This window comes from Cyprinus carpio, chromosome A7 (genome assembly GCF_018340385.1).
Source record: "Cyprinus carpio isolate SPL01 chromosome A7, ASM1834038v1, whole genome shotgun sequence".
Taxonomy (NCBI): domain Eukaryota; kingdom Metazoa; phylum Chordata; class Actinopteri; order Cypriniformes; family Cyprinidae; genus Cyprinus; species Cyprinus carpio.
This window is the reverse complement of record NC_056578.1, coordinates 14,173,063-14,189,093: the sequence shown is the minus strand read 5'-3', so window position 1 is coordinate 14,189,093 and position 16,031 is coordinate 14,173,063. Positions and strand designations below refer to the sequence as shown.

General features: G+C 39.0%; 1 protein-coding gene across 1 annotated transcript; it reads right to left on the bottom strand.

The window, feature by feature from the left end:
• Positions 1 to 5,102: 5,102 nt before the first annotated feature.
• LOC109055764 (enhancer of filamentation 1-like) lies at positions 5,103 to 14,942 on the bottom strand. The gene is made up of 8 exons (XM_042759806.1): positions 14,726 to 14,942; positions 13,558 to 13,827; positions 10,816 to 12,234; positions 10,557 to 10,679; positions 8,169 to 9,099; positions 7,081 to 7,154; positions 6,271 to 6,522; positions 5,103 to 5,998 (listed from the first exon to the last, which is right to left on the bottom strand). The coding sequence occupies exons 2-8, from the start codon at positions 13,567 to 13,569 to the stop codon at positions 5,816 to 5,818; spliced, it is 2,994 nt and encodes a 997-aa protein (XP_042615740.1). The 5' UTR covers positions 13,570 to 13,827; positions 14,726 to 14,942; the 3' UTR covers positions 5,103 to 5,815.
• Positions 14,943 to 16,031: the final 1,089 nt, after the last annotated feature.

Below are 16,031 nucleotides of genomic sequence, written 5' to 3'. Positions count from 1 at the left end.
TCGTTCTTGTTTGTGTCGTCAATCTGGCAACCTGCGTGTTCAACCACTCTGTGTCAATCCTACATACAGCACCTTTAAAGAATATCTCTTTGGGTTTGAGACTTTAGTCTTTGCAACTTTACAGATCTTCTTCATGCACCAAGAGCTTGTAACACTCCAAAGAGAAAGGAAAAATTTAAATCGCATCATATGACAACTCGGAGCTGTTGAGAAACAGAGTTGTGACCATAGACTGTATAAAAACAGGTTGTGACACGCTTTGATCTCGCCTCCACGCGGTCACGTGGTTCATGGAGTTATCAATAGTTCCAAACAACTCCGCGCTGTCAATATGTTTGAATGGGTCTATAGGCTATACAGCAGTTTCATTATATCTTCAGCAATTTCTAGCGATTATTAACACATCATATGCATTTATTGTGAATTGATAACTACTGCTAAGTTTTACAATCGCATTTTATTCTGGGGAGTGATGTTGAGACAGGATTAATATTTTTTTCTAATATGCTTATTATTGATATATTATTGATAATGCAATTCGTGTAGTATTTAGGGTTAAAATAGAGAAAATGTTTTTAAATTCCAGTGCAAAGAGGCAAATTAGAGACGTTTTGTGGCCAGAAAAATAATATTCCAATGTATTGGCATGGTTTAACCACTAGATGCCCGTATGGCTGTTTAATAAATATAGCCTTCATATATTTAGCTTTAGTCTAGTTGCTGTAAAGAGTTTTACCGGTCATAATAGCTTATTTATTTATTTTATGTTTTGCTTTTTATATTTAGACATTATCAAACACTTGTTTATGTGTTTTTTTTAATGTTGAATTTAAAAAGATTAATTACTCATATCCCAGTATTATTTTATGACATTTATGTAAGAAGACAATATAAGTTAATGTTAAAAAAAGGCAAGAAAATATTGAATTTAACCCAACAAAAAATTTAAATAACGTACAAAAAACACAAGACAACCAGCTGCATTCAGGGAAACTCTTTAATGGGCAGTCTTCACTGAAACTCAATTAACTTCCTACAGGGAGAGAAAGATTGCAAAAAGACTAAAAACTTAAAAATATGACAACTAGAATCTGGTTATGATCGCTATTAAGGTGTTTCTCACGTTATCTAACTGCAAATATAGCATAACTGCCTATTATCTAAAACTAACACGTTTCATAAAATATAACTACTGGCCAGATTTCCGAGAGGTAAACTACTGCGTTAAAATGCCAAAACTGCTGTTGTTTAATTGTCTTTCAAGTTGTGTGTGCTTGAGAAGCACTGAAATGAATGGTTTCCAATAGTTTTTTTTTTTAAGTTTTTTATTGAACATAAAAAAAAAAAAAACGCCACATTTACAGATCAAATTAGATTATAACAACCAAACCAGATATAGCTTTGATATAAACAATATACAAAGATAAACCAAAAATAATAAGGCTTTGACATTGCTGGAAGAGGATATAGTATCCAAATAACACTACAGGTCTTTACAAAAAATAAGAAAAGTAAGAAATAGAGGTTTAACAGACAAAAATTGACATTTATGTATAAAAATTTAGCTAGGAAAATAAATAGATTTATTAGAAAATACTTGTCTTTTACATTCGAGAGCTATAAAAACCAAATAAGATATCCTTAAACACCAAAGAAAAATTGTCTAAGATAAAGACACGTACAAATATACAGAATTTCTCCCAAAAGGTAGCAACATGGACACAATCCCAAAAAAGATGACCTACAGACTCATCTTCCACTCCGCAAAAGGAGCAGAGGGGATCCATCTCAGGAAACATTTTTTTTAAGATAAAGTTTGACAGGGTAAAATCGGTGTATAACTTAAAGGGATAGTTCACCCAAAAATTAAAATTTGATGTTTATCAGCTTACCCTCAGGGCATCCGAGATGTAGGTGACTTTGTTTCTTCAGTAGAACACAAATGATGATTTTTAGCTTCAGGCGTTAAAAGATATCTCATTAACCTTAAGAGTAATCAAATATTTGTTAGGTAAGGACCACACTTTCTTCCAAGGAATACCTTCAAAAGAATTACTCCAATGAGATATCACAGAAGGGATAGTAATTATGTCTTTCTGAGAGATCTGTCTAGTCTTTCTATTTCTGAGAGAGGGACTGGACAAAAAGCTAATTTATCCTATTGCTGTTTCACAGGGATGTGTCCAAGAAATACAAGAAGGTAAAGAATCAACTGAGTTTTTAACAGCGCAATTACTCCACTGGGGATGGCATCCATCACTATGGCAAAGTCACGAGGGGTGAAAGGTATACCATATTTAGTTAAGAATTCAGAATAAGAAAGCAAGAGACCGTTTGAATTTAGAAGTTGAGAAACCAAAAGAATATTATTATTGAACCAATCAGAATTTTTTTTTTTTTTTTTTTGTATAAAATATCTTGATTATTCCAAATGAAGTACCTGTGGGGACTAAAATTGTTTTTGTAAATTAAGTGCCAGGCCAAAAGGACCTGCTTATGGAAGTTTGATAATTAGAAAAATTATAATTACATACCAACAGAAAGGGGAGGCCACCAACTTTAGAAAAAATATAATTGGGAATAGTGTTCCATACAAATTCAGAGTTATTCAAAAATTGCCTCAACCAATTTATCTTAAAGGTGCAATGTGTAATATTTACAACGATCTATTTACAGAAATGCAATATAATATACGTATCTTAGACCTTACTTAATGAACCGTTATGTTTTTATTACCTTAGATTGAGCAGTTTCTATATACATACACCGTGGGTCCCCTTACATGGAAGTCGCCACCATGTTTCTACAGTAACCCTAAACAGACAAACTGCTCTACAGAGCGTGTTTTGTCACTTTGTTGTTCTTGGGAATAAAACACTGACACAATTATGAACAAGTACGAGGCCTTCTGCTAGGTTTCTTGCAAACTGCAATCTGCATCCAGGTTATTTACAGCAACAGTTTAAGACTGCACTCTATAGTCATTTAATGTTGTGACCCCTGTGTCCTTCATAAGTCACATCAAGAAGCAGGCTTAATTCAGTTTCTAAAACCATCCTAAAATGGTTTGCTGGTCTACCAGGATGGTCTATTTGCTGGTTTAGAGGGGTTTTAAGGACTTTTTTTTATCTGGTTAGGCTGGAAAACCAGTCCAGCTAAACCAGCAAAGACTGATTATCACTGAAACATACTAAAGAATAAACATTTTAAACAAGAAAAATATGACACGAGACAAAACAAGTGAAATAACCACAACTTTGTTCCGTAACAAAAATGTATTTTGAAGAATCTCCCCGTTTGACAAGTACCAAAGACTCCCTATATGCAAAGTTCCTGTGCAGTGTGTCTTACACACAAAATGAACATCAACATAGTGTAAAGAAGCACAAAATATGCATGTCAAAAATACATTCTGGTACCAAATGAAAAGAAAAATCACATTCTTAAAGCAAACTTTGAATTATTAATGCAAAGTTGCATGAAACATCCCTGTTATGTGTGCATCATTTTTCTTTAATAAGCAACTTAAAGCCATGCAGACATTTGATTAACAAAATCAAATAAATATAATTATATAGGGCCATCAATTCTAAGCATTACTATAAGCACTTAATTTAAGAACTTGAGACAAACCAGATAAGTGAGTCTTTTGATAGGAACGCTTGCTTGAGGTCTATTGTATATTTGTAATGTTTATATACACAGTTATTTTGTACAGACGGACAGGTGAGCTCATTCAAAAGCAGAGATTATGAAGCTTAGTCTATCCACCAGGAAATGTTTATAAGTATACTCTGAAGTACCTGTCGAGGTGTTGCGTTCTTTTCTTTACTTATCCAAGTAGGCTAGTTTGGGTAGCAATACTGATAAAGTCCACCAGATAGCGCTTTGAGTCAACTAACACACCAACACCAGAGTAAACCATAATCAGCCTCAGAAGAGACCCTTCTCACAAGACTGTGATGACGCGTTTAATGGTCATCAGCACCGCAAATCCTCCAAAGTTTTTCATATTTGTATTTTTTTTTTTTTTAAATGTATGTTCATTTATAACGCTATTATTTGTTTTATATCACCTTTGCATCAAATTACACACACACACACACACACACACACACACACAAACAGTTAACGCTATTGCGAGGGTGTTTCTAATGCAGCGTCTATGGGAGGGATGGTAAATTTGACATCGTTCTCTCTTCTGACTGCCGTTATCAGTCTCTCTCAATTTTTTTCCTTTTATTGAAAGTCATGAAAACACGATCGTTGAGTTTTTCTTTTGCTATTTTAGAAAATGGGAATGCAAAAATTGTGGTACTCTCCCAATCACTGCTCTTCAAGTTAACCCAACTATGAAGACTTTTCGCTGCTGAGAAACCCGGAAATGTGAAAATTTTCAGTAAAAATTCCACTGCATGCATAGAGATAGGACTGACAAAAAATGTAAAAACTAAAAAGGTCTCTTTTTCAAAAAGGCAGTAATAAAGGGAAGGCTACTTGAGATTTAAACTATGACAGTTTTATGGCTGAATTATTCAATTGCAAGAGTCACTAACTGTAAAGATGCAATGAACCAGTCAAACCGAACAGCAAGAATAACACTGACAGCATTGTACTGGTAGCCAGCACGTCAATCCTGAATATAAAAAGAGATGTGGGTATTTCCAGACAAAGACGGGGGAAGGAGCCAGAAAAAGAGAGCAGATGGAGGACTTAACAGATGGAGAAAGGGCTCTGAGATACAGACTATGAGGGCGTCTTGTAAACATGACAGTACATTTATGACACCGACTTGATTTTTCATGACAGGAGGGAAACAGGTGCATGTTTCAACCTGTGTAAGCACTGTTCAATACTCACAAAGCTCAGTCTAATTAGAACCAAGCCTGTTTGAGTACAAGATATTGTAAGCACCAGCATTTCAATGCCTACTATGGAAGCTACTAGATATATATTGCTGTTTTCAGAAATGCTGCATAGCCTATTTAAAAAAAAACAATAACCCTGTATGATATTTATTGTGCAAGAGTTGTTGCCCAAACTGCTTTGCCATTGAGCTGCCTTTGCGAGCATGTGAAGAAACCGAATGTGGGAGTGTGAGAATTATGGGAAGAAAAAAAAAATAAGTGAGTGAAACAAAGAGTGTGAAGAAAGAGGCCGAGTGGACCTGACAGACAGGTTTACCTCTAAATCAGCATTGTGGGGGAAAAAATCTCTCATTCAAAAAGTACAGTTTTTCTTCATGTCTGTTTAAATAATCAAGTATTCCTTTTTGTTAAACATTTGAAACTGTGTTAGCTTTATCTGTTTGGTTACATGTGCAGAACAAGTGAAATCTCCTGGGCTGTCAAATTAGTCACTTCAATCTCTATAACACCAAGGCCACTTCACATTTACAAACAAACTGAATAATTAGACCAGTTTACGAGAGCACCCTTAAATATAGAAGACCACTTTTACCTCATTATTGTCAATATGGTTAAGGGGACAAAATAAAGCTATTAAAATGTGCCTGAGCTTGCAAACATCTTCAACAAAACATCCATCAATAAGTTATTAAAACGCATAAGTGTGCTTGGCACCCAAAACAAAAAAAGAAAAATAGAAAGAAAAGAAAAAGAAAGGCCAGCCTAAAGTGTCAAAACCAACACAGGCAAGCAGATACACTCCAACATATACTCACCAACTGTTTGATCATTTTATCACTGTTGAACTGATACAAGCACTGACACACTTTTGATGCATCCTCAAAAATAAAAAATAATAATAAGGCATTCCACTGTGAAAACAAAGGTTCATCCGCCCACAAATAACATCAAGATATCTCAGCTAATCGCTGCAAAAGCCCAGAGAAACCAGCTGCATGCTGGGATAGATCGGCTACTTTGTCCACCATTTCTTGCGTAGCAGGGACTGAAGGATAATTCTGGGCTGCACCCTTAGTTGCCATGACAACAGCCTTCAGAGCTTGGCAGAGGCGTCCACTGGAGGTGGTGACCTGAGGAGACAAACAGTGTGTGTGTGTGTTTTAAATAATGTCACCTGTTTTACTGGAAACTGACCCGTCAACATGTTTACCAAAAGCTTCTTCACTTCCCAGACTGTTCATGTTTACTATTGCCCTTGGGTTATCAATTATGACTCACAATTTGATTTGTTGTGGCGTGACTCATTAAGTATCATTAATTCACTTGTAATCGAGAATTTGTACAATAACACTTGAACAGAAACTCTCAATAACATTTCTAACCAGAGTATCTATGTTCTAACCTTTGCTCTGAGGTCTGAAGAGCTGAGAAGCCTTGCAAGTGTATCCCCAATAAAGACAAGTTTGTGCGCAGTCACAATAAGGCTTTTCCCCCTGGAAACGAAGACTCGGGGTGGTTGGTTCCCTTGGACACTTGTGAACAGGGAATCGATGGCATCGGCCAGGCAAGAAAGATGAGAGAGACTTTGGTTGGAGTAGAAGGAGAGCAGCTCTGAATCTTCCAGAGACAGAGAGACTGGGGGTGAAGGACTCAGCTGGAGAGAAACAGAGAACATAATTCACATAAACATACAAAATACTGTATATAAAGATTTAGACCCTTACCTCCTTAAAGATACCTAAAAATGCATAATTAGAGTAGCAATGGTGTCTGATTAAGGAATTATATAAATGTTATTATCTTTCTACAATGGCTTTTTGAAATGCAGTGCTCATGGTAAGAAAAAAAAACAGTGAAATGCAATGCAAAGATGTCACTGTCACTGAAAGGTGTACAGCAGGGGTGCCCAACCCTGCTCCTGGCGATCGACTGTCCTGCAAAGTTCAGCTCCAACCCTAATCAAACACACCTGAAGCAACTAATTAAGGTCTTCAGGCTCACTTAAAAATTAAAGGCAGGTGTGTTTGATTAGGGTTGAAGCTAAACAATGCAGGACAGTCGATCGCCAGGAGCAGGGTTGGGCACCCCTGGTGTACAGCATATCAACCAACAATTAAAAAATAGTGCAGAGAAAAAGCAAAAACACCTCCTGAGTGAATGATCCTTTAGTGTGTGTGAGTTTTGGGAGTATAACAGACAATCAAAGACTTACTTTATTGTCAGCTTTGGTAATAAGCTGTGAAGAACTGTGCTCTGTATGGGTGTCTGGTAGAGGCTCTGGCTTCCCTAAACAGAACAACAACAAAAAATGTAAATGTCCACAAAAAGAGAACTGCAGACCACAGAAATGTTTCAACAAAGGTGAATACAGGCACCAAAACACGAACAGACAGTCAAAAGAGAAATACAAACCCGATTCCAAAAAAGTTGGGACACTGTACAAATTGTGAGTGTGAGTGGAATGGGATAATTTACAAATCTCATAGACTTATACTTTATTCACAATAGAATATAGATATCATATCAAATGTTGAAAGTGAGACATTTTGAAATGTCATGCCAAATATTGGCTCATTTTGGATTTCATGAAAGCTATACATTCCAAAAAGGTTGGGACAGGTAGCAATAAGAGGCCGGAAAAGTTAAATGTACATATAAGGAACAGCTGGAGGAACAATATGCAACTTATTAGGTCAATTGGCAACATGATTGGGTATAAAAAGAGGGTCTCAGAGTGGCAGTGTCTCTCAGAAGTCAAGATGGGCAGAGGATCACCAATTCCCCCAATGCTGCGGTGAAAAATAGTGGAGCAATATCAGAAAGGAGTTTCTCAGAGAAAAATTCAAAAAAGAGTTTGAAGTTATCATCATCTACAGTCCATAATATCATCCAAAGATTCAGAGAATCTGGAACATGAAATTTAATATCAACTTATTTTTCCCTTAAAATGATACATTTTCTCAGTTTAAACATTAACATTAACATTAAAATAAAATACTGAAATTTGAAACTTTCACATCATTGCATTCTGTTTTTATTTACAATTTGTACAGTGTCCCAACTTTTCTGGAATCGGGTTTGTAAATGAATGAATATGACAGAATGATAAATCCTGAGAAAATTTAAATATTAATTTGACATTAAAGTTACTGTTGTTAGCTGATGTTTTTGTATCTGACAAGTAAAGTGCTTTGGCCTTTTGCCTGATGAACACTTGTGTTCATACTTGAATAAAAACATCAGAGTGTGAACATTTACTCTTTTTTTGGCATTATATCCATGCATAAAACAGCTGTCTAACCTGCAGTTTGACGTATCCCACACTATCACCTACAGGGTATGAAGGCAGTGGTGTAGGAGTCAGGCCGATTCCTGCATACTCATTCCCTTGTTCCTCATCCTCCATTCTTCCCACAGTGGGGGCTAAAGAAACTGATGTCGGGGGCAAAGGGAAGGCTGCGGGTGGTGGAGGCGGCAGCGGTCGTTCCTGGATCCAGCTGCTCTTCCGTGATCCCATGTCCCCTGCGATCGGTTTGACCTCTGCCACCGGCAAAGCAGGTAGAGGTCTCCGGGACAAAGACTCCTGGGAAGGTAAACGAGGTCGCACTTGACTCTGTAAAAGGGAAACGGAGTCTTCAAGGGCACAGCGGACCATCGTGAGCAGACCGTCGGCTGGAGGGGCAGTGCCACACACCGAAAGTGCAGGAAGGAGGTCGGAGAGACGGGACCATGCCTGCTGGAGAACTGGAGGAATATCACCAACATGCCCAGCCTTCCAGACAGAAAGGATCTCAGCCAATGCGGAGGCGAGGTCTCGGGATGGGGTGGTGGTGACAGAGGCAGAGGTCAGGGCTGATTGGACAAGAGCAGAGAGAGACGCTTTCCACTGGATGTCCCCAGAGCCAGTGCTTGACACAGATAAACGGCATGTCGGGATTTCTAGAGTGAGGGCAGGCATGTCATAGATGCCTCCATCAGGTTCTGACACATCTTCAGAGGTTAAGTCTTGCTTTCTAGTACTGGAAATCGAATAGGTACGTCCGTTTCCAGCAGTTTCTGCAGTTAATCCCAGCATCTCGCTTGCCTCCAAGGGTAAACCAGGAAGACTGGGAACACTGTACACATCCTCATCCTCCGCATCTCCAGCCACAGCAGCCGATCCTGAAATACTGTAGGTTTGCTGCTGATGGTCAGAGGAGGGATTCAGGGCCAGAGAGGGAACATCATAAATCTGAAAGATATGAAAGAGTTACTCACTGTTTACTAATTTTTAAAGAGTTGCAACAGATTTTGGATCCCAAACTCCATTCAGTTCCAAACTACAGTAATTATAACTGCAAACTGTGCCGTAAAGCATAAATCATGCTGTTTCTTTAACTGTTATGTGGGAGTCTCAGCTACGGTTCAGTTTAAGGCTGGAATACACTACACAGCTTCTGAAAAGATTTTAAAACACTAGGCATTATACAGCTGCTGAATTTTGAAATGATTACAGAACAAAATCAGGCATTATACACTGACTGAACGACTGAGGAGCGCACACTACTAGACTTTCAAGTAATTCCGAACACAACAGATTCACTCATAAACATGTGTCTTGTTGCTAGGAGATGCATGACAAATAAAAAGGCGTTTTATAATCAGCTCAAAATATCAGACAAGCTTGATTGTGTCATGGAAGCTTAAAAATCTGAGTCTGTACACCACACGATTTTCTGTGAAACCTGTCAACTCTGACTGCCCAAAATCTGTCTGGCTGTGACTTTAGGCAGCTAGTGTTGACTTCTCCAGACTGCAAATCAGGACAAAAAAGCAGGCAAAAGTTGTGTAGTGTATTTTAGCCTCTAGTATGTATTGTCTAATGCCCTTGGAGTGTCTCTTGTGTGTGGTCATCACTATGTCACAGGTTCCACTTTGACTGACTAATAATAATAATAATATATATGGATTAAGAGCAGAAATCCATTATAAAACATAATTATATATTATACTACATTTATTTACAGTTGATTCTCTGCACAAGCACAAAATCCATTGCTAAGGATTCAGTGAGGATTAGAAAGAAAAGTGAGAGAGGGAAAGGGGTGAGAAAGATTGTGGGTGGAGGGCTGAACAAAGCCACATGGGTCTGGCGCAACCTGACAGGCGGCTGTGACTTGTGTGAACAAGAGAAAAGTGTTACATGGGACTAGCTCAAAGCAGAAAAAAGGTGTGACTTCAAACAAAAGAAAAGGGGAGGTTGTGAGAGAATGAGAAACAGAGAACAAGAAAAACAGCGAGAGGAAAAACAAAAGGAGAGATTATGTGAAAATGTGGAGATTGTATGTAAATGTGCACAAGCTCTGATATATAAACGTAGATGATTTTTTAGCAAATTAATTTCAAATAGACATTCTTTTGAACTTTATATTCATCAAAGAATTCTGAACCGTGAACATTTCTTTAGCATAAAAAAAAACAGAATAAAATGATTTCTGAAGGATAATGTGACACTGAAGACTGTCTGCTTAAAATTCAGCTTTGCATCACAGGAATATATCTTAAAATATTAAAAAAATCATTTAAACTGTAATGATATTTCACAATATCTTTTTGCAGCTAGACAACCTCTGTCCTCATTCACTTTTATTGTATAAACAAGAGCAAGACATTCTGCCTAGCTTTTCCCTTCAGTGTTTGATTTCTTACCTCTGAGGCCTGGTCAGTGTGTAGGGGTACAGCACGAGGGGTGTTATAGATCCCATCATCCTCTTCAGAAGGCACTGTAGGAACTGGATGCTGCCACCTATTTGTGGGAGGTGTATCATATACCTGAAGAACACGAGAATAAGCATTAAAAATCTTATCTCGCTATCTATTTCATCATCTCTACTATCTCTTCGAAGAAAACTCATCTATCTTTTACAGAACTACAACCTCTTTCCAATCAAGTTCTCATTTATCTCACCTCCTCACCAGGTTTCTCATCCTGAGAACATGCACTCTCCCTCTTGGTCACCATTTCACTGTTCTTCTTCATCTCATCCACTTGCATGTGTCCATTTATATTTCCCTGTCTCTCTTTCTCCAGTACGTTTGTCTGTGGGGGTGCAGGGTTGGCCTGGAGAACAGGTTTGGTGGTGGGAACCGAGTTAGACTGAGGTAAATCTTTCCTGGTCACACTTCTAACAGGAGGTGCTGGCGGAGGGGGTTTGTGGCCAAAGTTTGGGGACCCTGGTACCCCAGACTTTCCCGCCCTTGTAAGTAGAGGGGATTCTCTCAGGCCACCCTGGGCCAGTTTTGCTCGACCAACAGGAGGAGTTGAAGTAGTACCCTTTTGGGATCCTCGGGCAGAGGGAGGTGTTTGCTTAAGATTCTGGCCTGGTGTTGAGGCTCCAGACACTCCTACAGTTCCAGCGGGGTGTTTGCGGTCAGATTGAGGGGTCCTTGATAAGGTACCCCCAGGTGGGATTGGGGTTTGGTACATCCCTGGGGCATCCAGAGCAGTCTTATTCTGAGAAAGACTAATAGAAGAAGATGGGCTGCTTTTGGGTGCAATCCCATCCGTAAGTCTTGAAGTCATTCCCGATACACACTGTCCTGCCACTGGGGCACCACTTGTAGGACTCTGATATAAATTCTCACTGGTCATTGCAGCAACAGCTGCTCTAGGCACCAAGTAGCATCCATCAGAACTACTGGCCCCTGCATGTCGTGGACTTAAATACCTAGCCTCCCCTGCTGTTTCGGCAGCAGACCTGGGAACAGCACTTGGAGTCAGGTACACTGAATCAGACGCCAGTGCACCTTGTGATCTGTGTTGTGCTGTCACTGGAGCAGGTGAAGTGGGAGTCTGGTAGAGGGTCCCTGACTCGCCACCCCTTCCTCTAAGTGAGGGTGAACGGGGACGTCCTGCCACACCCACATCACCCCAATCTGGACAAGGCCTGGTTCCGGAACTAGAATGCGATCGTGGCCTTCCTCCATCGAGGTGATGTACCTCTCCAGACCTGGCAGGGGCAGGACCAGCCCCAGGGCTCTGGTACACCCCTTCAGCTAAGCTGGGTGGTGAGAGATACACCCCATCTGAATCTTCAGTGCTCAGTCCATTTACCCTGCCCTGCTGGCTAGTTGATAGATGGGCCGAGTCCACGCTAGGAGCTCGTAGGGTATCGGTACCTGTGCTTGAAGCCAGAGTCTGAGCAGTTCGGAGGAGGCGTAATCGGTTGGCAGGGGCAATGCCTTGACGACCATGTAGGGAGCAAAGCCACCACCCTGGTCCACCGTCCTGCTCCTGGTCCAGAACCATCAGGATATCACCTTTGCGGAACGCTAACTCCTCTGGGCTTTCAGCGGCATTGTCAAAAAGTGCCTTTGCAAGCACTGTCTACAAGAAAAAAAAAAAAAAAAAAAACATTAGGAGGAAGAGAAGAAACCAAACAAAGCTTTAAAAAATCCTACCAAGACATAAATCACCTCTGGACTAGCTTCTTAGTCCAGGTTTCTAATAAACCTAGCATTGTACTCTGAATATTGCTGGCTCCGTGACAAATTGCTCATGTTTCTCTATTGTAAATTGCTTTGGATTAAATCGTCTGTTAAATGCATGAATGTAAACATACAACAAAGGCAGCAAAACATAATAAAAACCTGCATAAATAAAAAAGTGAGACAGGCAGAAGAAATGCTTTAACCAAGTCCTTCAATGGGAACAGGGAAGGACAGCAATAGTGAAGGAGAAACGCTAATTTCACTAGACTGCTAACAATATAATTCAATTGTTTAAATTCAATGTACTCAGTTAACATGAATTTATTAGAGCCTTCAGCTGACTCAACTTCCACAGCGTTTGAGCTGCATTGTGTTAGTAAGGGAAGTCAAAAACAGGAAACAACGTAGAGCAGTAGACCCACTGTCCCACAGAGTTTAGCTACAACCCTAATTAAACACACCAGGAGCAGCAAATCAAGCTCCTCAAGATTGCATGAAAATACTCAGGCAGGTGTGCTGAAGCAGATTGGAAATAAAGTTTGCAGGACAGTGGGTTGAAGACCTCTGACGTAGAGGATCTAACCTGGCCACTTCAGCCAGGTAACATAAGGGAAGGTTAAGGCCATGGTCATAGTTGACTTAAATATTTAAAGAACACACAAATATGGCTTAGATTTGGTAGCTTAAAAAAGACCGTCAGTACATAGCAGTTTAATTGCTGACCTTAATTCTCAGCATACATAAAGCCTACTGAAGAAGAAGAACTGCTCATTTAAATGCGTTTGAAAAGGGCAACGCATATGAACTGTACAGTTAGAGTGACATAACGAAAGCAATGGGTTGCCTCAAGGTCTTTTATATTCAGAACACCACACTAATGCTTTCATGGGTAAATCAATATTGATAGAGAGAATGCATAAGTAAGGGCAGAGGTCTGTGATTTTGGGAAAGAGAGAATTAGTGATTAAGGGAAAGAGGCGCTGAGTTGATGATAATGAGGAAGACTCGTGGGGGAGGAGCTCAACATCTGTCCCCCAATTTTAGGCCCTTTTGTCATCCCCTTTTATACCTCTAAATTTCCCTCTCATTCCCCCCAGGGGATGTGGTGCTCTGAAGCAAGCTGAGCCCCAGTACCCCATCTCCATACTAGCAGGGGATATGAATATTCAGGACTGGACAGCAGAGAGTGTTTTTCAGTGGTGACTTAAAACAAACTTACCGATAGAGACATGACTGAAGCTGGTTCTCCACCGTTTTTGGATGCGTTAACTCCACATGCGCTCTCCACAGAAGCTGTTTCCCGTTCACATGTGCACTGTGTGACTCATCTGCAAGTTTTGCAGATCTGGTTTTCTATTAACCTGAACCATGCAGTGGTGGTAAATAGGTCTTTATATCCAGAAAAATCAATTTCTCAAAACCATGACTGTTGTCCTTCGCAGTTTGTGACTATCATCACATCTGACAATTGCCGCCGCACACATTGAAACTGGAGGATCAAAATAAATGCATTTTAGATCAATCTTAACAGTACAGTAGTTTGTTAGTAATACAGAGTTCACTTTAAGAAACAGTCAGCTGCAGCAGCTAAACTAGTCAGACCAGTTGTGGGGCTCCACCAGTAGAGTTCAGAAAAAAGATCTTATTTCATGGGAATTTGGCTGTTAACTTTTAAGTACAGCTGTAATGTGGTATTTAAATGTACCCACCCTGATTGGACAGAGTATTAAGGGGCTATATGATATCATAACTCAGTAATTATTAGTTAATATAGGTGGAGACATTGTTCCCTATGTGGTCATTAATGTTTGTTTATATATATATATATATATATATATATATATATATATATATATATATATATTTTTTTTTTTTTTTTTTTTTTTTTTTTTTTTTTTTTTCTTCAGTTAATGAATGAAACCTAAATAAAATCACTTCAGCAGATGTGGCACAAGCGCCTACTAAAGGCTAAGGCACTGTCCTTTTGAGATGGGAATCCATAGGATAAAAACATATATTTTTAATTAAAAAGAAGACAAATTATAGTCCTGTGTACCTAGCGTATTTCAGGTAATTTTAATAGATTAAACTGCACTAGGCTGCACCAATAAATAAATCAAAGTCCTAAGCCACGTTTCGTTTTCCATCCAAGACGTTTCAATGTTTCTTTTATGCAGGAGAACCCCAATGAGACAAGCAGAGGACTAAATAAACTGAGAAATAAAATAAAGAAAACAAAAAAGCACCCATTCTCCGGCCAAACCAGTGCCAAAGGCATTAGGCATATAAATAACGTTCTTTAAAAAAAACAGTATGCATTTTAATTCAGTCACAAAGCCGCAAACAAGCGGCGATCATGTTTACTAAATAAGCAATGCTCGTCTTACCGTTCACATGTCTAGAAATATCGTCTGGAAATACAGAAGTAGAGTCGAACCTCGCAAATCACATCTTCTCAAAAGACTGTAATGCACGGCTGTTGTTTTGCTTTTCTTTCTTTGGGGATTCACGTCTCGCTCCGCCAGGCTTCGCCCTGCCCTGGCCTTCTTGGTTTTGAATTACAGTTGAGCGCATATGGACGCTCCCCCTCCACCGAGACCGACACAGCACGATTCCCGCCCTCTAGTGGAGATCTATCTATCTATCTATCTATCTATCTATCTATCTATCTATCTATCTATCTATCTATCTATCTATCTATCTATCTATCTATCTATCTATCTATCTATCTATCTATCTATCTGACCTTGACCAACATTGCCAAGTGCTGCTTCTGAAGGGTACAGCTGCCTCTAATGTAAACTTCTGACCAAAATAACATCAAACAAGTATAAATATTTTACTAATAACTAGAACTGGAATGTCCTCTTGCAGGATGACTCCTTAGGATGCTTCTGTCACACCGGAATAAGGTTAAAAACATTCAAATGCAATGTAAAGACATGTTGCCCATAAGCTGGTATTCAATTACCTGCATATAAAATAAAAACAGAAAGTGTAAATGAATATGAAATCGGATAGGCCTGCTAACCATGATGAAGAAAAGCCTTTGTGAAGATTGCACTAGGTTTTTTTTTGTCACATTTCTAAAAGTTGTATTATATTATGTGAATTTACTTTCACTGGTTGTGCGTTATACATGCTCTGATTCAATATGCTGGGCAGCTGTTCAAAAACATTAGTTAGAAAACAAAGAGGACATCTGAGGAATTTAAATAAGAACTTAAGCTTTTAGTGTCTAAAGAAAAAAAGCCCATAAAAACCAGAAAGCCAATTAGATTATCTAAACTGAACAGGTTCAGCGTAATAAATGTCATATTATCTGAGAGAGGTTCCCGTGGGCTGTAACCAAGTTTCTTATGCTGCTTAGTTAGATTTACCATTTATAATGAAAACAAGTGTAAAATACCTTGACCAACAGGAATTAACACCAGGAACTGCATGTTGAAGAAACACAAAGCTTTGTTATAGAACAAAAGGACAGGGTCGCTGCCGAGGTGTTTAGTGCTGTTTAAATATTTGTTGACCTCACAAAGTGCAACTGATCAAGAAAGACTGCACTTTTCTGTTCAGCTCCAACCGTATCTTATTTTTACTAAAAGTGCAGGTGCAAGTGCAAAACCAGCATATGTGCATACAATTTTAACAGTAAAAGCTGTGATCGTATAAATCTAATGCAATCTACAATTTACA